This window comes from Mchenga conophoros, linkage group LG15, assembly GCF_057382185.1.
Source record: "Mchenga conophoros isolate Kocher_MC1m ecotype Shallow Benthic linkage group LG15, M_conophoros_male_GT1.1, whole genome shotgun sequence".
NCBI lineage: Eukaryota > Metazoa > Chordata > Actinopteri > Cichliformes > Cichlidae > Mchenga > Mchenga conophoros.
Window position 1 is genome coordinate 11,346,793 of NC_140540.1, and position 26,657 is coordinate 11,373,449.

At 41.8% G+C, this 26,657-nt stretch overlaps 1 protein-coding gene across 5 annotated transcripts in view; it reads right to left on the minus strand.

Moving 5' to 3' along the window:
* sash1a (SAM and SH3 domain containing 1a) overlaps positions 1-26,657 on the minus strand; it is a 166,944-nt gene that overhangs the window by 16,584 nt on the left and 123,703 nt on the right. For 2 of the 5 annotated variants that reach the window (XM_085247951.1, XM_085247955.1), the window contains exons 2-12: positions 24,877-25,005; positions 16,213-16,263; positions 15,963-16,012; positions 11,455-11,495; positions 10,531-10,620; positions 10,328-10,440; positions 9,166-9,264; positions 4,262-4,397; positions 3,566-3,987; positions 390-464; positions 53-196 (exon numbers count right to left, since the gene is read on the minus strand). In XM_085247951.1, the coding sequence (XP_085104077.1) occupies positions 53-196; positions 390-464; positions 3,566-3,987; positions 4,262-4,397; positions 9,166-9,264; positions 10,328-10,440; positions 10,531-10,620; positions 11,455-11,495; positions 15,963-16,012; positions 16,213-16,263; positions 24,877-25,005 (1,350 nt within the window). Of the gene's footprint in view, positions 1-52; positions 197-389; positions 465-3,010; positions 3,988-4,261; positions 4,398-9,165; positions 9,265-10,327; positions 10,441-10,530; positions 10,621-11,454; positions 11,496-15,962; positions 16,013-16,212; positions 16,264-24,876; positions 25,006-26,657 lie in introns of all 5 variants that reach the window. The other 3 variants (XM_085247950.1, XM_085247954.1, XM_085247952.1) reach the window with 3 other exon arrangements.

Here is a 26,657-nt window from a genome sequence, read left to right on the forward strand (position 1 = left end):
AGCATTCAAAAACTGCATCCACGTCTGCATCCATGTTATATTTATGTCAAACCTGCTCAGAAGGAGAGCTGCTGTACTTCTTCGACATGCGCTTCCTCATCGTCTCTTTCACTGACTTGACTTTCTTGCCCAGTGAAATCCGAGACGTAGTGGGGGATTTGACCACTTCTCTGTATATTGCCTCCTGCTCTTTACTCTGTGATCACAAGATAGAAAAGCGAGAGCAGAAAAAGACAGAAAGACAGATGAGAGGAGATGGGAATGAGACGTTACAGATTGCACAGGGTACGACTAGGACCAAGAGAGATCACAAAAACAAAAGGGAAATCAGCGCGATTAAGCGTAGCAGGAGAGTTTAGCTCGTGCTCTTCTGTTTTATTACCACTTACATTGGCCTCATTGCCTGCGTTGACCACATGGAGGGAACGGTTGGACAGGTCAAAGCCTCCAAAGCTGCATGTTCTCTGAGGGAGAGCCAAAACACAATCAAATGAGTCACACTCACCAGGCCACGTTACAGAACTTCCCCTTCCACACCCAACGAGTCAACTCACAGTGATTCATGCTCGGCACAACACGGCAGCAGTTTGATTAATGCGCATGGATGTATGGTTCGCATATATGCGAGGGCATGATGTCATATGGGACTGCAGACAGCCAACAGACATGATGTAACAAACTTTTATACTAGCTCCTCTTTAAAATTGCGAGTTATTGCTTGGTCCCAGTCAAATGAGCTGTTATATTGTCGGCTCCGAAAGGTCCCTGATATGCTCGGACAACATTAAGTTTTTCTTGATGTGGCTAAGCTACTTTTACATGTGGATATATATAGTCCTTGCATCTCAACCCAATGCAGTTGGCCATGGTTAGCAAACATGCACAACATATAGAGCCAACAATATATTAGTCTCGCCAGAAACATTTTCAGAAAGAGCCAACTGTTTCTGCTGAGAGGACAGAGAAATGTGGATTTTTTTTCTCAAGATCAAAAACTAAATAAAGGCAGACACAACAGAGAACTTCGACACGTAAAGAAAAAATAAATTCTTTCATTCGAATTGCTAAGTTAAACTCTAAACACAAAGATGGAGACACGGACATGCACACAAAGCATCTGCCAACAACGCTCACAGTTCAAGTGGGGCACGTGATGGCATTTCCCTTTTGCTTTCTGAGCAATTACAAAACTGCTCAGCTCAACCCTGAACAAGTGGGTGAGCGGTGCACATTAAGAAAATGGCCTTTCTACTTTACGTTTAATGCTGCGATCAACGCCACAGCTTTCCAGGAAACATAACCTGTTGCAAAGATGCTCATAAATAAGCCTGAATGTGATGATGGTGTTCAATGGAATGGACATGCACCCAGATAAAAAAAAAAAAAAAAGATGTTTCTTGGAGATAATTACAGAGAAAGAGAAGAAAAATAAAAATCACATCTGCAATAGAGGCACGGGCCAAAAAAGAAGACGAAAAGCAAAAACAGAAATAAGTGAATTCAAAGTTTTTGGATGAGAACGACCTCCAGTGACGTCACTAGAACACGATAGGATTCAGGTACCCTCAAAGCTGCAGGATAGCTCTACTACGTCTTTACCTCTATGTGTCACTATTTCTGCTGGTATACACAGATTATTGAGACACATCACTACTAGCAACGTGACTTTAAATTGTCCACCATTTTCGACATGTGACAGGGTTATGGTGACAATGCAGAGTCAAGTCAATAAGGCCCGAGTCACACAAGCCTAGAGACCACAACCATCTGGTAACCATCGGTCGTCAGGGCAAAATTAGTATTCCCCATCTGGTTGGCAACAACCTTTTTTTGGTCACTAGCTGATTTCCGCCTGTAGGTTGCACGGCAGTGAAACTGTGACACAAACTGGAAACCAAAGGCCTTCATATTAAACATTTCATCTTCTGAAACAAGCTGACTGCAGCACAAAGGCAGAACTTTTACTTTTCTGGTTTTCGTGGTAAGTTTTACTGCTGCTTTGGTTAGCAGTTAGCAAGTGTTTGCAAACAAGGTGGCATTTCTTATGTAAACTGCAGGCAACTGCAATCAATGCAGCACCCTTTTTGCGAGCAATTTCAGCTTAGTGACAGTGTGGAACTCTGCAACCACTCTCCAACCAGTTGGGGAATAACTGGTGGTGTATCATGTCCAATATGGTGGACAACTTTCGATCAACGTGCAAATAACCTCATAACCTCACATGACAAACCTCTATAGGGAAGGTTTGCCAAAAAGAACTAAAATATTTAAAATTCCACCAGACTACTTTCATTTGGGTTAAAGTCAAAAAAGTCATTACTGGCTTTTTACAATCACTGTATGATGATTAAGGTTTTCTGACCTTTCCATCATTTTGTTGCTATTCACAGCCTTATAAATGTGCAAGACAATAAGCATGGCGACTATTATGTCACTGAAGTTCACCTAACGAGTCAACCCATTCAATAAGTCTTTGAGTGTTATGTGCTGCAGTTATTATGAGGATGAGCAGCTCCGAGCTTGTACAACATCCCCTGCACCCACAGGGATCAGTGCGACTACTGATCTGTAAGTGCATGCGTTCCTCAGGGATCTGACATTTATAAAAGGCACTTATAAAACCTCTGCTGTAACTTAACCTCCCAAGTAGGGCACTGCGCTTTCCATAATCATTTTATATTCAGCTAAAATAAAAAGGCTTGAAGGCAAAGGCATTCGCTTAAAGGTCACTGAAGATGGCATTCTTATAAGGGCAGTTAGGTCTGACACTGATATGCCAGCTTTTGATGTTTTCAAGATAAAAGAACTTGTGCAATACCTGCATGTTTCCACACACACTATATTAAATGGGTACGTTTAATATAGGGTATGTAACAGCTGACCTGTTATCTTATTTGTGTATGTTTGTGCGACAGTCACCTATAAACCTCTGGGCTATTCTGCAACTTTGAAGCACACTGAGTCCTTCTCACACGAGGCGGCCGATTTAAACCTGTAGACCTAAACTCACAGACTTCTGCTGGATGCGCAAGAGCACACGCTTGGTGCAGCGGTCCACGCTGGCCGCCCACTTCCTGTCCGCCTCACGGTCCTCCTCCAATAGACAGCGCCGCTCAGCGCGGCTGAGTGTAACCGGGCGGACCAGCTGTGCCCAGTTGAGGTGACCGTACAGGCTCCGCTCTACCACATAGGTGATGTTGAGCTCACTGACTGCTGTTCGCCCACGCAGCCTGCGAGAGGGGAACACCCAGCCCCCTCCCCCACTTCCAAAAACCTTTGATTTGGATACATCACAGCGGACGGGGGAGGATGGGGTGACTGACAGGGGAGAAACGGGGGACTTAGCATTGCGCGAGCGCTGGTACAGGAGGTGCTTGGTGGAGTATGCATAGTTGGGATCAGGTTTCCGGTGCGTCCAGCTGCCGTGGTGCCGGCTGGCAGGTTGATGTTTGGGGCTGCCTTGCGGACCGTCATCCAGGGAGATCAGAAGGCGGGACTGGGAATGGGGTTTGGGGCGAGGTTTAGTCAGGCCATAGAAAGCATACAGGGCCTCGTTGCTACTTACCCCATGGGAGATGGAGTTCAGGGCCTTCCTCATCTCGCCATCAGTTGTGGAGCGTGACAGCTTTCCATCATCGTCCAATCCACAGCCATCGAGCTCTGAGAAGGAGGAGCCACTACCTGTCACACCAGGAATAGAGCCTCCCAGGGCACTGGAGCCCGCTGGGGTCCTCCTGGGGGGCCGGATAAGACCGTGGGTACTAGAAGACTTATTGAACGTTTTCACCAGCTTGTGTCCAGACCAGGTGTCCAAACTGCTGGAGGAAGGGGAGGTCGTCAGGCCATCTGTGTCTCCATCCAGAGAAAGCTGGTCATGGGTGAGTGAGGGCAGAGACGCCTCCTGGTTTAAAAGGGGCTTCTTTAGAACCCCAGTGTACAGAGCGGTGTTGTCTTCACAGGTGGGAGGTGTCTCCAGATTCATAAAATCTAAAGAAACACAAACAGTCAGTTAGAAAGTTTGTTACTCAGGAGGGTTAGACAGGAAAGTCTGCCTGAGTTAGCTACCCATCAAAAAATTTACATTCTTAAAATCTGAGAATCGGGAAACCCCAAAAACATTAAAACGCCTACAGCAGTTATTCGTTGAAATTAATGTAAATCCAATTACATTAACATTATTTAGCTGGTTGGAGTGTGTAATAAATCATAAAGATAATCAAGTAATCAAATGAATATATTGCTGCCAGACAGAATCACAAACCTTCGGAGGCATGTTTCTTGCCCTCCTCCACCTTGATGAGTTTTTTCCTGACCCGGCGTGTCGAGTTAACCAATTTGTGAAGCCTTTTGAATTTCACAGAGTCCTCTGATTGCTCATCATCTGACTGTTCACGAGACTGGTGGAGAGAGAGTGAGAGAGGGCTGATATTACAAAGAAGAAGACGAGAAAAGGTAGCTAGGGTCAATAAAAAGCAAAAAAAAAAAAAATTAATAAAGAATTAAATAAATACATAAAGAAAAAAAAAAGCTAACACTGAAAATTTCTTTCCAGTTCAGCATAACAATTCATGGTTGCAGTTGTAACAGAAACAGGTGGTTTAAAATGATTAGGCAGAGAAGGTATAACACTTGGATGAATATGCTTTGAGATTTTAAGAGATCTTTTACAACGCGACAGATTGTGGAGCTCTGTTTAGGATGGCGGCAAAGTTAGTGAGGTGAGGGATGGAGGATTGGAGGGATGGTGGCACACTGCATTGTGTGAAGGTCATATTCAGTTGAGACATGAAATGCACTAAAACAACAAACCAGGTGGCATGTGATCTGGAGGAAGTGACAACCAAATGATGTAATCAATCAGTATTTTTTTTTTAAAAAATAGGTTATCTTGAGTTATGTTGCCTTCAAAGACTTTGTTTCAGAGGAAACCACTATTTAAACAACACACACAGACAGACACGACTTTTTTTTTTACTCCAATTTCTATTTAATTTTACTTTTTATATATTGTTTTCAGTGTTATAATTTTTTTTTTTACATCTTTATTAGCGTCATTACTTTCACTGCGATTTCATTGTTTTGTAGTGGTGATGTTTCGACTGCTGCGAGAACAGATAAAGCTTTTTGTTGTCATTGTCATGGAAACATGCTCCCAGCTCACATTCATGGGAACATCTTTTGCAAAAGGACAAAAGTGTATTTATCTTTTCCTACACATAAACAACCATATCTTAAAAAAAAAAAAAAAAAAAAAGTCAAATACTTTCCATACACACTTTTTTGAGTAAATTAACCCTCATGTGGTCAAGTGGGAAGAAAACTCACAATCCTATTACAATTTTCTTGTCCCCAAAACACAGAATATTAACATTTGCTTTTGTTGTACTAATGTAGTCATTTTTTAACCATTTTTTTTTGTCAGTGTTTGAGATTAGAAAAGCATGCACACGCTTCTAAATCTGACAAGAATAATATGCATGCACATTTCTGCCTTTACGTTAACACGCAGTTTTATGCATCTGAAAGAGGAAAAAAGAAGAAAAAAAAAAAAGGCTTTCCCGCCACCCTAAAAACAGACTACAGCTTGGCGCAGAGGCTGTTGACATATAGTCAGGATGATGTTAACAACTGTGGCTCAGTTTGAGCAAACATTTGACAGTGACCACAAATCCCAGACAACACCACACCAAGGCCACAACAACATGATGACTTTTCATTTTCTGCAGGTATGCAAGTACAAACCTTAACTGTTGCCAACGTGAAAAGGGAAAAACTACACATCATTCCTAAAAGTGTCATTGAGTAAGTCCGTGCTTTCCACTTCATCATTGCTTTCAGAGCTACATTTTAGGTCTGATGTAACCCTTCTTATTAATAGATAACACATGTCACACATGATCATATTTTTCATATATGTGGATATTGTGATAGACTGTGCATTTAACATTAAATCACTGAATGAAACTCCCACAGGAAAACAACTGTCCTGCACCTCTGCACGAATACAATGAAGGCCCCAAGGGTCCGATCAATACATTTTTATACTGAGCTTGAGCAGTGTGCAGGATATTTCCTTTTTTGAAACTGTAGTCTTCTGCCATGTCTGCCCAGAACACCAGACCACTCGTTTGGCGGATGACAAACCTGCAGAAACAGGCTAAGAAACCCCACTCCACTGTCCCTCCAACAACTTAACCATGTTGGTCTGACTGCTATGATAGCTTTTTCTACTTGCCATTCACCCTGGGTGATGTTTGAGTGCATTAGTTTCGTTAAATTCAATGTAAAGAGAGTCTTAGTTTAAAAAAACTGGAAAAAAGTCATTTTATCATATTAAGAACTATGTGCAGCGCTAATGCCCTAGCAACGTCAGGGTTGAATGATGTGATTCTTCTTCTATTCTAATGAATAGAAGATTTAGAGGAGATAGTGACATAAATCCCAACCCATTCCCAAGAGGCACTATCCATTTGAATGACCACATAAACAGGGGAATGGGGACAAACTCAGAAAGAAAGCCTAGCAAAATGAGGACGTAAATCAAGCTGGCCAAAAGGCTGCCATTTAAAACATGGGAAAAGTAAAAATGCAAACGGCGACTTTACAAACATCTATAAACAAAAGCTACGACTGAACGTCCTTTTCAGGCACACGAAAATTTCTCTGCAAATACAGAAAAAGAGCATTTACAAGAAAATCTAACAGTGAGCTCAGAAAACCAATAGAACTTACCACTATATTGGAAAAAGCAGGGCAGCACTTCCTGTGTTAATATTCCATAATTCAATCAAGCAGGATCATCAAATCCGTAGTGCCCTGAGCACATTCCCTCGCATGCACAATCCAAAATAATATCTGTGCCCCTGTGCACATGCAGGCAGACACAAACGCAGCCTATTTAGCTCAGAGGAATGAGGGACTGTTTGGTAGGGTCGTGCTTCATGGCTAGCAGAGAAAAGGCATGTTGTGCATGGAGAACAATCCCAGCGTTTGAGCCCCTCTGACCTGCCTTGGCCCCCAAATCGCTAATGGCCAGCCCTGGAATGCAGGTTCCGTTGCCGGGGCAAAAAAGACCAGAGAAAAACAGCATCAGGACGGAAAAAGTCACAGAGCAACCAAAAAAAGGTTTATTGCAAACATTTCAGCTACAACCATCAGCTGTATATTTGTGTCCGTATATAGCATACAGGAATGCACGGACGAGCAAATCTACTGATCTTGGAATTAACCTAATTCTATTCACTAGAGAGGAGAAAGGGCAGTATGTGACACCAATAGAGGCCCCAGCAGAGAAGAAATATTTCCTGTAATGGCCAATTCTGGAACATGGGGCAAAGGGAGATGCATAGCTCCCCCTTTCCTGGCCTTGGGGGCTGAGTCTTTATCTTAAGTCTCTGTCTCCCTAGTTTCCTCTCGGCTTCCAGCATTTGCCTCCAAGGGCCAAACTGTGTGTTCTGCTACACAATAATCCTTCAGTACTGTAACTCTTCCGTCTTCTCTCAAGTCTGTAAAATCCCCCAAATGATCAACCATCTTCCCACAGGAAGTGAGCCGCTAACAACAGAAAGTTTCAGGAGACTGACAAGCTGATCAGCATACTGCACTACATCAAAGAACCAGATAACAGATACAAGTTATGCATGGCATAATTGACCTATTTTTCCATGTGAATGGATATCATCAATCATTACCCAGAAGAATAAATAATGGAGCCCCTTGATGGTGTGAGAAAACTGTTTGGCATGGGTCTTCATTCATAAAGTTACTGATTCAGTCATATAAAGAAACGGCAATGCAGATCTGATTTCCATATGAATGCAATCGTTACTTAAGCTGAGGAGTCACACTGGGTGAATGTGCAAAAGTCTAGAGCATTAGTCACCGAAGCATGTTCATTCACTTAAATGAAAGATTATGGTACTCAAACTCTGCTTGGACTGAAATCTGTATTTGTCTGCAGAACATGGGGTCAACTTTAACAATAAGACCACCAAACGCATGTTCATTCAATTAGGTGGATAAAGGGGAGAAACAGGACAGGTAACTGAGACTCTGGTGAAGAACCGATGGCATTTTCTTTTCAAAACAACATACATGTGTGTGGGAGTTATTTTCAGAGAGCTTGGAATTTTTGTGTTTGTATAAATTCACTTCCTGCAAAGAAAAAAAAGTGGGTCACGCATAAAACTTTGCATGCTATTCCCAAGCGATGCCATACAGTACATTCTTTATAATCTGCGTGTTCACATACAACTGCCCTGACCACTGCAAGTCTCGATTCTGCATCAAGGCTGACCTCCATTTAAAAAAAAAAAAAAACACTCAAGCAAAACACACACACGTAGCAGCACATAATAATACACAAGAAAAGAACCGACTGATTGTCATCAAAATCCAAACAGCGGCCAACAAAGAGGTGATTGTCGGCGCTCCTACCTCTGAACACATAGCCGCCGTTATGCAGCTGACTTTCGAACATCAAGTATCCTCAATGCTGAATGCTGCAAAAGTTTTGGAGTGGATTTTGTGTGCCTCTCCACTTGGCTTTCCAAAAGTTACAATTATAACCAACTGATGTAAACAGACCTGCCCTAAATTTCCACAAGACAATTTCCCTGTCACTGCAGCAGCCAATTATGACGTTTGGTGGGACAATTTTCTAATGAGATGCCCAGGCGAGGATTAAACTGATGACTAAAATATGGAAGAGGACTTTCAGAAAATTGCACAGTTCTTGTTCTGACTGCCAAAAAGAAAGAATGAGCAGAGCCTAAGGAAAACCAGAGTTGAGCAATGAACTGAAATGTTCAGAGGCAACATCAATACTACTAGGATGCACTTGACATGGTGGAGAGAATGCATATGCAGAGGCAGTTATGTTGTAGTTTGGCTATCGAATGCAGAACAGAGAGCGAAATATAAAGGAAGAAAAAAAAGGAAATTCAAGAGTAAAGTTGAATCATTCACATTTGGATAAACACATTCACATATATAATCAACTCAATGTCGCTGTTCTACATCCCATCCTTCTCCTGTGAAAGTTTAAACTCAAAGTGAGAGTGGCTGAGGTGAGAGTGTTAAGAAGAGGGAGAGTAAAAGGGAACAGATCAAGGCTTTGATAGGCTTGGGTAACGGAGGAAGGGGCAGGGGTGAGGGTGTACTTACGTTGCAGTTTGAGGACTGGTTTAGATTGGGTGCAGATCCGTCAGCCCACTCTGCAGTGTCAGTACTGCTGGACTGTCTGCTGCGCTCATACTCCTTCAGCTACGTGGAGAAGAAGAGGTCAGAGAGGCAGAGGAACAGGGCGGGACCACCCACTCTCACCCAGCATGCTATGTCTCACTATATACTAGACTGGAAAACATCAGCAGTGTGCATTCACGAGGATAGAATGGCTACTATAGTTTGTGAACTGACGGCTGAAGCCGGTGACCATGAGGGAAATTAGCAAGGTTACTGATTTTATAAACAGGTCTCTGCATCCTTTCACCATTTTTTTTTCTTTTTCAGATTCTATGATTGGTTTGACAGAATGTCAATCATAAGACAGGTAAAATCCTCCAATTTAAAATTAATATCCTGGAAGAAAATAAAAAGACATGTAAAAGGAAAATTAACATCTGCCTTTGGGAGAGCAATCCAGTCTTCTAACTCTGATGGCCCGGCATGCTACCCAGGAGAAAAGCACCATAAATTGAAATTGACAGAAGGGGAGGAGATGAAGAAAAAAAAACAGATGACAGAAAAGTCACAAACCAATCAACAGATATTGATTGAGAGTCAGATCAAAATGAAAGTGCATTGGGGAAAAAAATGGATAGGACAGCCAAATGAATATCCACCATGTCCAACTAAAGAGAAAGACCACAATGCACCACAGAATCCCTCCAACAGATGGGGCTATTGAGCTACTATGACCGTCAACCTCGCAAGTATGAGCTGAACAACACACCCACACACTCCAAGAGCTCACACTCCAAAATCCCTGGACTCCTCAACCTCTGGAGACACCATTAAGTCTGGAGTTATGTGTGTGTGCTGTGTGTGTGCTGTGTGTGTAAAGAGGACAATGCAGGCGCAAAAAAAAAAAAAAAAAAAAAAAAAAAAAATTATATATATATATATATATATATATATATATATATATATATAGGGTAAAAAGGGAGGGGGTTGGTTAGTAAGAGTAAGTCGTTTTAGAAAGCCAGAGCTGCTGAGGGAGTATGAAGAAAGGGAGGGTTTAAAGAAGATTACAGCCCATCAGTCGTTGGGGCATGAGGGTCGATGAGGGAGGGGATAAAGTGCAAGAGACAATGAGGGAGGTTCCTACCCGAGCCAGAGCTTCTTCTACGGTGATCATCTTCTCTTTCACCATCATCATCAGCTGGATCCGCTCCTCATCGCTCATGGTGATCTCGCTGGCCACGTAGCCAATATCTTCTCCTGATTGTGGTAAAGACCAATGAGCAAAAAGGAAAACACGAAGCAACAAATATCTGGTGAACCTAATGTGTACAATAGAGCCGCACAAACCTTTGGACGTCTGTCGTACAACGGGTTTGTGCTGAGATTTGCGGAAGTTCTGCCAAAAAGATTTGTTCTTCTTCTTACTATCCCATTTACCTTAAGGGAGGAAATAAAAGACGAGGTTACACACAAGCAAGAAAACACAATGAGCATGAGAAATACACTAAACCGGGTTATGCACTTTGCTGTTTCAGGAATACAGGAAAGAAACTGTTCGGTTCAGTGTTTCAGTGCTTTAAACACGAAAACTAGGTCAGTCAAAACAACTCAGTTATTAAACACTAGTATGTACTCTACAATGGTTAATCCTGTAATGGAATTTCATTAGAATTACTCTGTCTGATAAATGTCAGTGTCTTTTAAACCACAGCTTGAGTTTATATCAAAGGCAAAATTGACGATCCCACTATGACATCATCAGGATTTTACTTCTCAAATCTAACAAACCTTCTCCTGAGCACAGGAGACAAAATATAACTGTTTTCATAAGATCTCTACCCATGACTGGAATGTGTTTCACTCTAAAATTTTATATGTTTACTAAATTAATTAATGTAAAACTAAAATGCAATATTACACTTCATTCAAACTTCTGCTGCCTCATCATCCAGACCTGAGAAGGTGTGAATAAAGATGTGAATATGATGCTGGTTTTAGGTGTGAGAGATCCTGAGGTTAAACCACACAGGGTACCCACTTATGCTTCCACCCTGCTTGATGTAGGACATGTAAAATGATATTGGAGGTTTACATAAACAGATTAAAAACAGCAAGGAGATTATGATTACCCTAAAAGAGCATCAAAACGTAGTGACTATCCCACAGATAGTGTCAAAAATAGGCAATTTAGCCCAGACACTTTGCACCGTTACTGGAAGTCCAGCTGGGTTCAAGGTGGCATAATTGTATATTGACTTGAAATCTATTTACCTCCAGATCCATCTTCAGAGCTGGACTTGTGTAGAGACATTCTGAAAGAAAACAGAAAAATATCACTGTTTAAAAAAAAAATAGAAAAATTTACAGTGTCTCTTCTAATCTCAGTGAACCACATAAAAAGAACACTGATGCTCAGCGACAATTATACACGTTCAGGGAGTGGGTCTGCATTTCTGTGTATCCACCACTTGGGGTCAGTGATGGTACTTTAGTGATTTAGACCAGGCTCCTGAGGCTTGAGAGGGAGAGGGAGGAAAAGAGATGTGGGTAACAACACCCCTGCTGCAAAAACAAGTGGGTAAGATGAAGATGGCAGTAATACAGAAGTGTTTAAGGAGCAGTACAGAAAGCAGGAAGGTCAACAAGACGAATGGAAGAACAACCATTTAACAGTGGTGCGCAGATTGAAGAGGGAAAGTAAGGAACTGAGGAATAGAGAAACAGAAGGAGACAGATGGGGTAGGAGGAGGAGGAGAAACCACAGGGCAGACTCAGCCTGTTTGTGTTTCCACTTCCCTCCACAGGATAGACAGTCACGAGGAAGAGAGATGGGAGACTGAAACTAAGGGTATAGAGAGAGATAGAAATGGAAAATGTGTGAGTAAAAACAAATACCCCAATGTGCGCATAAATCTGTCTCAAAAAAAAAAAAAGAAGTAAAAGCCTCTGGTAAAACATGAACTGCGGTGTTCTGATGAAAAAGCCATGTATGAGCAACCTCTTGCCATTTTCTCGAAAGTTCAGCAGCATGTTGGATCTCAGCTGACTCCCTGGTTATGCAGAAGTTGACAAACCACATCAAGAACTCTATTTTGGTCTTAAAAGTTGTGGATAAAGCAAAAATATTGAGTTTTCATGTATAATAGTGTGGGAGTGATAATGAGTGGTGGTGGCTGCACACTGTAAGCTGTTCTTTCAGTTAAATGGAAATAAATCACAGGGGGAACAGAGTACTTTAAATTTATCCAGCTGATAACCTAAGAGACTTATTAAGCTAATCTCTCTTCTAAAGGCATGTCTCGCTCTTTTACCGTCTCTTACCGGCCGGTTTTCACACACCCGTCTGTGAATTCAGCCAACTGCGCACGTGCATACAGCTGCTGAGTCACACACAAAGACAGGTGGTTGTCGCTGAAGCATCATGAAAGAGAGTGACGGGATCAAAACAAGATGAACAGGTCACTTTTCCTCTCCAGTTGGTACACGGCCCTGTATGCGCGCGCATGCGACCACGTACATTTGTTCAAATATGGTAGCCCTTGTCTAGGTGCAATGGGAAATCTTTGCACGGCTTAAAGCCCGGCTGCCATGGCAACGTAATGAGATGCTAATTGAATGGATGCCTGTATGGTTTACTCCTCTGCTCCCCCTCCCAGACAGGCTAGGGCCAAAGCTAATGCTAAAAGAACTCCCTCAATAGAAGCTTTTCTGTAGCGGCATCGTCACCCCCCACCCCACCTTCATGCTCTATAAATTAACCTCCCATGCAGCGCACAGAGACATGCACTCACGCGCACACATCCGCTCGCTAAAAGAGCCTGAATGTCTTCCAAAAGTGTGTTAACCCAGCATAGTGTGGCTAGGCAACTTAATTGGTTTAACCTTAAATCTTTGGCATGCCTTCCTATTTCAATTCTCCTCTCTGCAGTGAGAAGGGAACATGTAACTGCTAACAGAGGTACTGTATAACATACAGTATCTCTACTATGGGTTGAACCTGTCCAGGACAAGCACAGGTTGCTTCTCATGATGTGTGTACAATATGAAAATTAAAGTTACCATGTGTTTGCTTATTTAAGCCCATATTCACTATGCGTGAATGCTTGCTTTGCGCTCTGAAAATGATATGTTTGTGAGCACTATTCCTAGCTGGGATGAACAGCATGAGTAATTTTCAAAATGATAAGCTGCAAGTACCATTTGTGTTACAGTACAGGGCTTTGAAACTACTGCAGATATGTAATATAGCTCATATGCTGTGTGACAGAGGTGCTGTCTAGAGCAGATGATGATAAACCAGCACATGGGAAGATTTGAACACAGCTGTGTGAGCTCATGTTTAATGGCATCTTACTGCCATTTTTTTGCACTGCGCTCAGGTGAAATTACGGGAATGGACGCATGTTTGTACACAGACACTGTGTTTTTTGTGTGGTTACAAGGTTGGCCACCTGGAGCAAAGCAATCCCCGGTGTTCTTGACGAAACAATGAGAGGTGACAGTATGACGGTAGCAGTGTCCACAGGAAGAACAGAGGGACGACCTCTTTAGGGAGTCAGAGAGGTCACTGCAAAAGGGAAGGCAGGAAAATAGAAAATTATGCGCTTAGCTGAAAAAGTACGTGGATATCAACTACGAGCGCACTTTCCTGTCGTTCAACTTGCCATCTACTTTGTTCAACTTAAGGCTACAATACTCACCAGCACAAGGTAAATGTGCTGACAAGGTGCTTTAGTTTCCCAACGTGGTGCTTGTTCTGAAACCGATTCTTCCATCTGATTATTGCGCTTTCCAGCAGCACAGATGCCTCTAAGCGCACTAGCATTTTCAAACCCAGTTGGAGCCGCCAATTCGTATATTCTGTTTCTGCATGTGCGTTTTCATCAAAATCCATTTACCTCTTTTTTTTTTTTAACCTTACTGATAAGCAAGGTGCCCATTCTGCACAGCAATATCCACCAACCAATCAGCTTCCAAAAACAGGATGTTGCAAACTTGAATCTTTCAGCCTTCTGGGAGCTCTCTGTCAACACCACTTGTAAACCCGGCACAATCAGAGCTGTGCCCACGTCTTGCCAACAAAGTGACATAGAAACAGGGAAAAGAAGGGTGACTCCAGCCCCTGGATGAAGACTGGGAAATCTTATCTGCCTGCTATTGTCCCGCAAAGAGGCGACAGTGGGGTACCCGTGCTTGTGCGCATGAACGTGCAAGCGTGCCTTTTGTGCGGCTGTAAGGAATCGGGTCCCAGGAATGCACGGGGCATGCCTATCAGTCTGCCTGCACATGATAAATCACTCCACCTGAAATCCATTCACCATGGTGGAAAGTGGACAATGGACAACTTAATAGAGAAGAGAACTGGGGTGAGTGGGAGCAGACAGGCTGCCAGTGAATGATAGATTAAAACAAAGAGGGTTATTACAAGTGCGATGTGGGAAGTTTTGTAATTTAAGAATAAAAACTCAGAGAATGGTAGGTTTACAAGTTATATTATACACACACATATATATATAAATATATTTATTGGTGATGGTAAGGGAAAGAGAAACCATGCAACGCATGAGAAAGAAACCAGACTGACAGTAAGAAAATGGATAATATAGTACAGTTAGGGGCTCTTTTAGGGTCTCTTTCAAACAGTAGAGAGACGTCATTTTGGCATCTGGATCCCATCATCTTCTGCATTTGTCTGTGCAACATATAAAGCCATGGGAATAGAGATCATGTCTGCGGTATGCACTTCACTGGTCATCACGTGAAGATGGCAGCTCCACCGGGGCTGATTACTTTCCTAAAATTTGGGGGTTTTCTTTATCACTACCAATGACCAACACTGCCCAAGGAGCTTATTTTGTAACGAGGTCTTTACTAGACAACTCGTCATGAGGAAACAAATATATTCTTAACATGCCGTCTCATTTATCAAACATACGTGGCCATAAAGCGACCGTGTGTGTGCGATCAGGCCATTTAGCCAACTTGGATCGCTTTAAATTTGCATAGCATTGTATAACAGTGACCTCATGGTGGGCTACGACCTAGAAATTTTATGCAAGCAAAATACAGTGGTATTCAAAAAAAGAACATACTTTTGTGTAACAGGATCCAGTAAAAAGGAACCCCACCCATGCCCAGTTCCATCCTGCTCTTTCGTTCATGCTCTTTTGCTCTAATCTTTTGGCCATCACCCTCTCCGTCTCCCCCCCCGTACATCGCAGAACACAAAGGCAGGAAGGAAGTATAGACGGCCTGGAGAATAGAGAATGGCTGCTGGTCCAAGCGAGTCAGCCAGAGGAAGCAGTCACTGGGTTTCCTTTAACTGCAGCAGCAATGTGAGCAGAGAGGCATGGAAGACCAACTACATCTTTTTCGAGACGTCCATTAGTGCAGATTGCTCCTTAACTTTAAACTCTCTTGAAAATGACCTTCTAAATAGTCAGTGGGTAATGTTTTATTACCATCATTAGAGCAAATATGCACACGTAAACTAGCATCTTCTGCTTTAAAAAAAACAAACAAAAAAAAACAAAACAAGGTTCCACATAATAGATCTACCAAACACATTAGCTGTGTCTGAAGCTGTGTGTATTTCTCTCCATATTTAGCCGTGGACATGAAGAAAGATTTTGTGTGCAGGCATGCACAACTTGATATGAGCCAGACACAGGCTGCAAATTGTTTGGAAATGCAGCAGACAGACATCTCAATCCAAGCATACTTCACAGATGCGCATTTGCTACAGTCACATTTTATCAGGGACAAAAATGGAAACTTACTTTCTGTCCGTTTCAGGAGTGGACACCTCGCTGCTGAAGCCTAAAGATTCCTGGAGAGAGAGACAAGGAAGGGGGTGGAGGCACGTGTCAGACTTTTGGTAACAATGACATCTGACATCTGATTTCTCTGTATCTATGAAGCGCCTTGAGGCGACTTTTGTTGTGATTTGGCGCTATATAAATAAAATTGAATTGAATTGAATTGACGGTATTTCACAAGTGCTACTCTTATGCAGGTGTCTTCGCCTACCTGGATCTCATTACGGAGCTGCAGAGAGGTGCTGCTTGGGTCTTGTTTCTCCTGAAAAATTAGATGGGGAGGAGTGAGAAGGTCAAGCATCACAATCCAAGAGGCAAAGGAGCAAATCACAACACCGGGAAAGTAAAATAGTTCTTTAAAGAAAGCTAAAGACGAAAGGATAAAAAAAAAATAAAAAATAAAAAATACAGCAACAGTGGAGGGAATGCTTCACAGTGCACTCATGCATGTACAGACGGTTTTTTTTTTTTTATTATTGTCAGAGTCAGACATACTTGAAAAGGCGTCAAAACAAACACAAGCACGTGTGTGTACACCAACAACTGCTGCTGGGCAAGTCATGACTTGCTTCAGGCGCCCCAGTCTGCGTGAACAGTTCTGAAATGTAACTCTGCACCTGCAAAACTGGCTCCGTGCATCTGATTTTGTAATGACAATTACATCAGTAAACTCGCTTCACTCAAGACAAACACCTGCTAGTTTGCCTCTTATCTTACATTAGAATACAACATGCCATATTTGACTAACTGCACAGGCAGACATGCAAAACAGACATCCAGACCTGGCTGAGCTTTGCTCGTAAATTTAACGGTGGCTTTCACTACAACTGTATGAAAACAATATAAATCGCATTTATTTTTAAACTCTCTTTATACACAAAATGTTGCCAAGTTTTTCCAGCTTTTAAACTCGCTGTCAGTGTGTTTGCACTACTTGGCTGGAGCTAATGAATGTGTCTGAAGCAGGTGCATTTATAACAACTCCAGATACAGATGTGTCTTGAATAAAGTGCTGAATAAAGGCAGACACTGAGGCAGATACCATCACAGCGAGTCTGCAACAAGATTTTAACTTGCAGCGTGTGAGTATTAATAGCCAATTAGACTCCTTGAGGGAATGGCTGACTACATAGTTCTGGCGGCACTCTTGTGTCCTTTTGAACTGTCAAGCAGGAGATATCATGACTCCCTATACTGAGACTTGCCCAGTGCTACCACTGTTTTTAAACTTCAGGCCACTAACCAGCACAGAAACAGACACAGTCAACAACTTGCTTAAGGCTGGTGAGCATATTTTTTCCAAAGGCTCTCAGGCTTGAAGACCCAACATCTGAGGTTAACATCAGGACAAAGCTCTTATTTGCTGAAGGTCATACCCCTACTCGTTGCACAGTTATCATTATGTGACTTCACTCTTAATTTGTTGTCATCCCTTCTATCATGTGAGTAAGCAAGACTGGAAAAGACCCCATTAGTTGCCTTAATTTGCAACATATGTAAGAAAATGTCAATTATAACATTGCTAAAACTACTAATGAAGCACTAATAAATGATCAGAGTATGCAGGGCTTGGGTTTGGGGGTCTTCAACCAGATGGGTCATCGAATTACAAAAAAGGTGAAGACCCTCGTGAAGACCCCTTTGGTTTGGGTCACTGTCAGCAACATTTATGAGATTTATCAGGTCCACCTAAGAATAGAAACCAAAATCTAAGACAAGTTCGCACTTCCACTTTCTTTCTGTCTGACCTTTATTATTTAGCAGTTCATGAAGAATTACAGGAAACAAGTCCCGATGTAAATGCTGATATTACATTTTTATTTTTGGTTATTTTGTCTGTCCTATTATATTGAAATTGTCCAGGATTTCTTAACACATCTAAAATTAAAAACTATTTCCCCATCTTTCTACAGAACTCTAAGCTTTCCGTTTCACTGGCTCTCTCGCTGCAGGATAACAAACACGATATAGGGGATGGTTGAGGGTTACTTGGACTGTCTTGACTTCTACAATCAGTAAAAAATTCTCTATTATAAGCCCATTAACAAAAGACAAATGTAATCTAGAATTTCCCCGAAATGGAGAGCGGGAAAGGAAATTGGCATCCTCATCCTGCATCTCCACACCCAGGTATTAAGCTGTAGGACAGCAGTCACGGGAAGCATAACACAGACAGTTTCCTACAGTTAAGAGAGTCACGCTTCCTAATCTGGACGACCTCCAGTTTAACCTTTTTATATTCATATAATGGTTGAGGGAGTGCAATCCTTCCAAACTGTTGCCCTATGAACATGAGTAAGGCATGAGCAAGTGTATTAGTCAGGAGTGACATAACTACCTTTAAGCGTTCTTTGGAACTTTGGAACAACCGTAAATTGCAAGTCAAATGAGCAGAGGACCTGAAGTGCTAAAGTGGCTTAAAACCTCTAAATTAGCCCAAGTCCCACAATAACCACACACAACTGAGAGGTGGCTGTAAGGATTTTAGCGAGACAGTCATTAAACAATCATTTTTGCTCAACACAAGTCCTACTGGCCATTTGTGTATTTGTCTGTTACTTCAATCAACGAGACAGAGACATGTGACTGGAAGCTTCTTCGTGAAGTAAATCAAGTCATGTCGGAAGACCATTTAATTTGTACATCCCAGGGAATATGGGGATTCCCATAAGTCAAAGAGCAGGTACACATCTACAGTCGTGGAAGCTTGTTTCTACAGTCACCAAGCTGCACGTAAGGAAAATCTCGGAAAGGACTGTTTGTCTTTTTTCTTGCAAAGGCAGAGATTACGAGAGACAAAGACACAACACATTCATCCCTTAAGCAAGCACCACTTTGGCAGCTCTATTTAAACAAATGAATTGTGCAGAATATTGTGGACCCACGTTAAGAGGGAGGCTGTGAACGAGGAGTATACTCCCATGCAAACACAGCGCACAAACGCTTTCTAAAAGGTAGTGGTTGGCTGGTTTTGCTATCAGATCCTCTTTGCGGCTTCTCCGGACAGCAGCTACAGGACAGATACCAGTTTCACCAGTGGGTAACTGTAAGCACCATGCCAGCTCGTTGTAAAAGTGATTTTAATGTACAATGTCTCTGTACTGCTTGGATATTGGATAAACACAAAAATACAGCCGGACACTGACCCTGGCATCGCCACATTCATTCCACCACAGACATAAACCCAGTTCAAGGAACATCTACACACATTCACACATCTCGCCCCCACTTTCACACACACTAAAAGACCTATAAGACACAATGTGGCTCTCTGTTCCTCCTACTCATCCTCAGCTTCCCTTTATTTCCTGTCTGTGTGTGCCATCTCTGACATGGAAAGAGAGTGAAAAGCTGAAAAGATGAGTGAAAAACAAACAAAACCTACATGTTGTTCACTCTCCGCTAGAGATCTGTGGGATTAATCTGTCACAGAGCAGGATGTGATGAGACAAACAGTAAATGGTTCCAAAAGTAAATCTCCATTTCTCTCAGACACACAGTTAAACGATGAATAACTTGCTGACACGGTTACTTGAAAGAGAATATCAAGGCAATCTGTGTTTGAGGCGGTGCCTACGAGCGTGTGTGTGTATAAAGCATAGATCCCACAATGCATCCCCCCCAGAGGCGGCAGGCTATCCTTTACACGAACTTTGCAGAAAAATCTTAAGATGCTGCCCTACTTACCTAAAAGTGACATGTAAGCGTGTGAACGTGCATGCGTTTTTCCCCTTAGATGTCCAAAGGCGTTGCTTGTGCATGGTTCGCTTAGTGTGTATGTGCGTGCAATTGTGATGGGAGAATGATTGGTTAAGCATGACTGAATTAAGTTAAAATGAAAGGGAGAAAGAAGGGAGAGCTCTGACTAATGAGGATCACGATGTCTGAGCACAGGGAAACTGGCATCGGAAACGACTAAACCCTAACACACAAGCGCTACTGAAAAGTGACTTTACTTCCAAAAACCACAGTGCTTTCCATCATTAACCTGGAAACTACAACAAAGTTTAGCTGCGCAACAGGAGATCCAGATATATTTTTTTAATTAAAGGGAAAGCTTCAAAATACAGATGAGTGCTAAACACATATTCCATTCACTGCAAAAGCCTGTTGAAGTCACTTTTACTTCACCAAAATTACTCCCAACCTCAGATGGAAAAAAAGGTGTATGTGTAGCAAAAAGACCAGGTGGCGCAGTAGAGGTAGGCCAGCTGGCATGGCTGAGTGAACCTGGGTGGGCAACTGTAAGTAGCCCTGTAGAAAGATATGTAGTGGAACAGGTACCTACTGCAATCCCTGAAAAAGACGTTAGAGGTGGAACTAGTACAGCACAGTGCAAAACCTGCGGGACTGGCTGTTCTGGAAAATCCACACACACACACACACACAAAACCCACACTTGTGTTTTCTGAAATTCAACCACGCCACACCAATCAAGCTGCCGCTTGCCTAAATGTTTTTTACAAGAAATACATTAGCACACCAACATCTCCATCCTCTTCCTTCCAAGGACGTCTGGGAGAGTGTGTGTACGTGCTCGCCGCACAGGGCTGCATTCTTTTATAGCGCGTGGAGCATTCCTCAGCTTTGAGAATCCTCCTCAGCTTTGGTATTTCAAAACAAATACCAAAGTTATTACAACCGATGTCCCATTAGTGACAAATAAATCACAAAATACATTTAAATATACCACTTGCTTTCCACAAGGGTTTTGCCAATAATAAAAAAAACACAGCGGCACGAACGTCCTTTGAAAGCAATCTTACAGCAACAAAGTCTCTGCTGTTTGAGCGTTTGACTTTGCTATGTTTCTAGGCAAAAATCTGAGAGTAGAAAGGATAAATAAGCAGCAGAGTTCACAACACGGTTTGTCTTTCCTCTACACTGTAGTTTTAACCCAGCTGAACTGACGCACTTTGATGGTTTAACTTCATGTGGGCATTAACCACACGGTTCCTCGTCTCACGGTAAAACAAAAACACAAGTCCGTGCCTGAGTCTTGACCCACGGCTGTCAGGCAATTCAGGTATAAAACAAATAAAACGCCTTCGTTGAGTTAGCAGGTTACGATGAACAGATTTATGATTGATAGGATGCTTTGTTTATGCAATTATCTAAAATTATCCTCAAAGATATTACCACACACAGCAGTGCAATGTCTCATTATGGTTAACAGCAAGTGTTAAAATGTTTGCCCAACAACCACAAACGCCAAAATGAGCTCTCTTGATTTATATTTAGCGTACTTCATTTATACTATTGTGCTATGGTTAGAAAGTGATGTCAAAGTAGAGTTTGGTATTTCTCTCCCTTGGCCAGACAAGATTAGTCATCCAACAACCAGTCCCTGCATGTTTAAGGGATCCCTCCTCTGGTGTTTTATGTCTGCGTTTCGGCACTTTTTTTTCTTCCCTTTGAATTAAACTAAACTTGCACTGACATAACTGTAGCGCGACTTTGTGGCTGCTCATGGAGATAGCTTGAATAACTTTTCCAACTGCCTTGATGTTGAAGAAACAAGAAGAAAAAGACAAAAGTTAACTAAATGTATTTACTTCAACTTCAGATGACTTCTATGGAGCAGTATTTAAAATGATCATCATCCGCTTCAGAAACCAAAGAATGTCATATATTGCAGTTGTTAGCAATGATAATATGCAATGATAATTTATGCTACTTCAAAGCCACTGGTTAAAACCTTTACAAACTTCTGCCTTGGTGCCTTTTAAGAATCCGTCCACATCTAAAACAGATCTGCAAACCAGTGATTGAATTGTGTTACTAACCAAAATTGGGATCATTTCCTGGAATCTGTGGGCTGCCAATCATTGTTTTGTTTTTTATTTGAGGTAACCTCTACCATAGCCACCGACATCACTGTTTTCAACATTGGGCCAAGCAAATTTTCGTTGCTATGCTGAAATTTAAAACTCACTTTTTAAAAATTATCGTAAAAATAAACTACTGTGAAGCACCTATTTTGAAAAGGGACACTGAAAAACAAATCATGTTTATGGTTACAGATGTAAGATACATTAGGACGGTCAAATGCATCTACTTTATTCTAAAATAAATAAATTCTTTTTTATTTAGCTAAGAATTAGAACACTGAAGACTAAAATGTAACTGAATCCCAGGCAAAAAAAAATAAAAAATAATTTATCCTTCTGACCTGACCTTTTACTGACCCGTTATTAGAGACAACACACTTTATTAAAACTGCTGAATATATTGCTCTTTTCCAGCATTTCCTGTCACTCCAATAATAAAAATCCTCACGCAGCATCCGAACGTTAATGTATAAGAGTGCTGGGAAACTGCGAGGCCGTCGTGCTAATCCATATCCACATTCCCAAAGAGGATGTCTATTTAACCCTTTGTATCCCACTAACTCATAAAACTACAGAGTCACAGAAACAACTGAGAGGAAGCCACGCAGAAAGGAGGTGCATCGATAGCCATCTAAGCGAGAGCTTCCGTCATCAACTCTTAATAGAGAGAGCCCCTTGCTTTGCAACAACACAGACAGCCATCACTATGTTAAAAGGGGCACAATGCAAGAGCAGGCTAATAATATTGTGCAAGTGGAAAAAAAAAATCCAAATGTTACATTTCTCGTTACTTTAAGGAAAAGAGCCCAAAAAAACCAAAAAGCCCCCAAAACCCCGAAAGAGAAGCTGAATGGTTCCCATCATGAGCAAACTCGCCGTACCAAGAGTCAAGTTGAGAATGCTTTGGAGAACAGAAACTTAAAAAGGCCTTCTTCTTACTTTTTGGTGTTATAATGTTGACCACAGCAACACTTTAGACAGTGGGGCTTTCGCATGGGAATTTTCCAGTAGCAAATATCCAGTCAGTGTTTTCCTCAAGTTATATTTAACCTGGAGTATGAGGACTTCCATCACAGATTTACTGGCAACCAGACAGCTTTCATGGCGTCTTCTCCGATACCACATTTATCTAAACTTCAGCCTTCTCTAGTACAGCATTGCAAACCAAGAAAGGTCAAAGCTTAGGTGACTTTTACCCTAAAATCTCTACTACATAGATCAGATCTGAACTGAAAAGCATATAGGAGAGATCTGAAGAAACAAGTTAAGTACTAGTAAAAATAATAATAATTTAAATCAATAACTGATCTATAAATCTGACATTATGAAACGCATGAAAATTAAGACAATGGCTAAAGAGAGGTGAGCCTTATGGAGTCCTGTCTGCTTTACCATCCACCTCCACTAATAAAATCTGTCTCTATTAATGTGGCTCTTATGACCTTGCCTAACCATCTGGCACTGGTCCCAGGGGTGACGACTGCATGACGCTGGCTTGCAGCCACTGACTTCTGGACACACTTCAAAAGCTGTAACAGTCATTTTGTTACTCTCTTTCTGACTGGGTGTCCGTTGCTCTGTCTAAGCTCATTCTCAGTTCATTTAGTGTCCTGTGCTCTGTCTCGGTACACGCCTTGTGTATTACTTTCACAATGCCTCTTAACAATATTGTCTAAGAGAAGAAAAGTTTGTCTTAATCCATTGCATCCTAGAAGGGTTGGTAAAGAAAAGACTGTTCTGGACTTGAACAGCACCCAAAACTAATTTTAGAAAAAGGCCTGCACTCAAACGCAAGGCAAGGTTAAATCCATATAGTGTGGGTTGATACTGCACATTTGAGAGCTCTTGATAAGGTGTTGTCTGACCTATATCCCCTCCTCCATGTATTTTTCTTCTTTTCTTCTATATTTTGCTGCCAAACTCTGCAGAGTGGCAGGACAGCTGCAGGCTCTCACATACTCCACTCCTCCTCTTCATTCCCCTCATCCTCCTTCCTTCTCATTCTTCCACTATTCATGTCGTTAGCCTCCTCCTGCACTGGGCTTCAGGCTCAGGTCCCACTCAGCACAACCCCCAACCCCTCCCCTGAGCCTTCACAGCTTCCTTTTCCCCTGTTTTAAGAACTCAGAAGGAGAGCTTCCCTTCAAAACTAACAAAAAAAAATGCCCGAAAGGTAAGCACAGATCAAAGTCTGCAGCCAAAGAGACAGCACTTAATCTATAATAAGATGCAAAATGCATTTACAGTCTATCATGAAAGCGGTGACAACTGGATGTCTGAAATCATTAAATGCACAGCACAATAAATCAGCTGTGCCTTTCAATGCAAGCTGAGCCACATGGTCGCCTTGGAGCAAGAGGGGCCGCCTATTAAACTGGAAACGTGATGACAGAAAAACATGCGGAAAAATGGGGAGACAATCGGCACAAGGTCTAAAATAAGAAAGTCCAACGTGACAACAATGTGTGCAAAGTCTGTGGATGGAGAACTGAATCGTTGTTTTATCAGGCAATAACACTACTATGTCTGACTTTCTAGCAAATGTGGTGGAGAGCGGCAGCTAGCTTAGCAGAAAAACAGAATTGACCATTTGTTTTTGTGTGTGTTTGAGAATTTATTTGCCCAAGTTCTATTTACAGGGACTTACTGAATTCATCTTATACTTGCTCTTGCAAGCATGTGGACCCATTGGGTTGCATGCTGCACAAAGCTAGGCCCTCTGCAGCAGCACCAGCAGCATTCCATCATAGATTTACTTGCAACTTGGCAACCAAAGAAGTGTCTTGGTATCCTACATCTCTCTGAAAAGGACTTGTAGTGGTGTTCAGGCACACTGGCCTCGGGGAAAGACTTGGACATTAACACAAATTCATCTTGTTTGTTCAGTCTCTGCTATTCTTTGTCTGGCAGTTAGTAAAGAGCGTAAAAAAAAAAAAAAATCAAGCATGCAAGTTCAGAAGCGAGGCAAAGAAAATGCTGTGCATGAATAGCCGTTCACATGATTTCATTAGGCGAGGTAATTACATGGGTGAGCGTGTATTTACCATGTCGAGTTCCTGGGAGACTCGTCGTTTGCGTAGCTCCTCCATGCGGTCGTTGACGTCACTAAAGCAGGTATTGTAGTACTCAGAGTATTCCTGTGCAAGGTCATCTATGTTGCCCAGAGAACCATCCTGAGGAGAAGAAGAGGCATAGTTTTAGCCAGAATACTAAAACCACTAAAACCACTGATAATTTCGCTGACAATGCTCCCACTGGAAAAACTCTTTGCATGAATTATGAACACTCAACTGCTTTGTTTCGATTTACTTTCTGCACTTGGTCTTTCCTTTCCACGCTTTCATATAACTGCACTTCACAATATTCCACCAGTACTGCAGGGAAAGGAAAAAGCCTAAACAAGTTAGCACACTGCGTGACATTCACATCCCCTCAAAACTTTGTATAACCAATGTAACATACACTTACAATTAGTGGCAAATAGAAGTTAACTAGGATGCATTTTTGTATGCCTAACACAGACATTCCCTCTCACTCCTACGCAGTTTTGGATAAACTAAATATTTTCTTGGATAAGTAGAAACAATATTATTCTTTATATGCATTCTTCTTAGCGATGCCACTAATTTCAAAGTGTCAACTACCGTTCAAACTGAGACCACGCTGCGGCAAACTACGCCACACAAACAAAAAAAACCTAAAAATACCCCCGGTAAAAGGGCTTTAGGCCCATTTATTCATTCTTATCAGGTTCCATTCAGTGTCACTGGCAGGCCTTGGTTTGTTCCTGGGTTTTTGTCTTTATTTCAAGATGCCCTTTACCTCCTCAGACATTCACCAAGCTCCAACCCAAACACACTTTTTCCGGCAAGCTTCAGTTTACATTAGCACAGTTCCTGCCTTTGTGAGGAAGATCTGTTTAGGAATAATGGAGGAAGTTCTGCTCCAAACATTAAAGAGCTTACCAAAAAGAAGATAACACTATGAGGTAGTCGAGCACATTTTAAATTCAGGTTTTATTGAAATGCGTAGCTGAACATAAACTGTCAACATAAAGGGGCCGGTTATAAAGCAATCTATGAAGTTAATTAGGGTGACTTGTGTTTATGTCGGCCCACCTTTCAGATTTAGAATATCTTAATTATTTTCTCAAGGCTTAAAAAAAAAGGAAGAAAAAAAGCACTTAAATATTAATTACTTTCTTGAATTAAGTCATTGATATTTCTTTGCAGGACATAAAGCAACTTTTGTATAACTTTTGTGGGAGAGAAGCTCATCTCCTGCGTCTTGCCTTGGTTAAAATCTAGGCCATTCTGGCAGCGATGGCCCACAGTTGAATATTCATCAGTGTTGATCTAATCTGTGCCAGGCAGACAGCTAGCATTGAGTCACTGTGCAGGGTCCAAACAGTCTCCCTCAGTCTCTGTCTTTCTCAACTGGACTCCCTATCTGGGTGCCAGGCCACAAATGAATGGATCACTGTGAGTAAGGTGTCACACGCACACCCGTGCATACACACACAGGTCTTCTTCAGACCTAGGTGTCTAGTCGGGGAGAACACACATTAGTATGCGCACACATTGCATGCTGGGGATTTCAAAAGCATCAGACCAAAACAAACTGAGTTAAGCCAATCACAAACACAGCTCGGTGAGACAGAGTTATGATTTATTAATTGTAAGATGAGCACATTACTGAAAATAAAACAACAAAAAACACACAATTGCTTTGTCTCAAATGCACACTTTGGCTTGCTGTGATCTGTCCTCCCAGCATTTTTTCTTGAGAAATCCTGTTTTGGCCAGACATGTGGTTTGAGCTGACT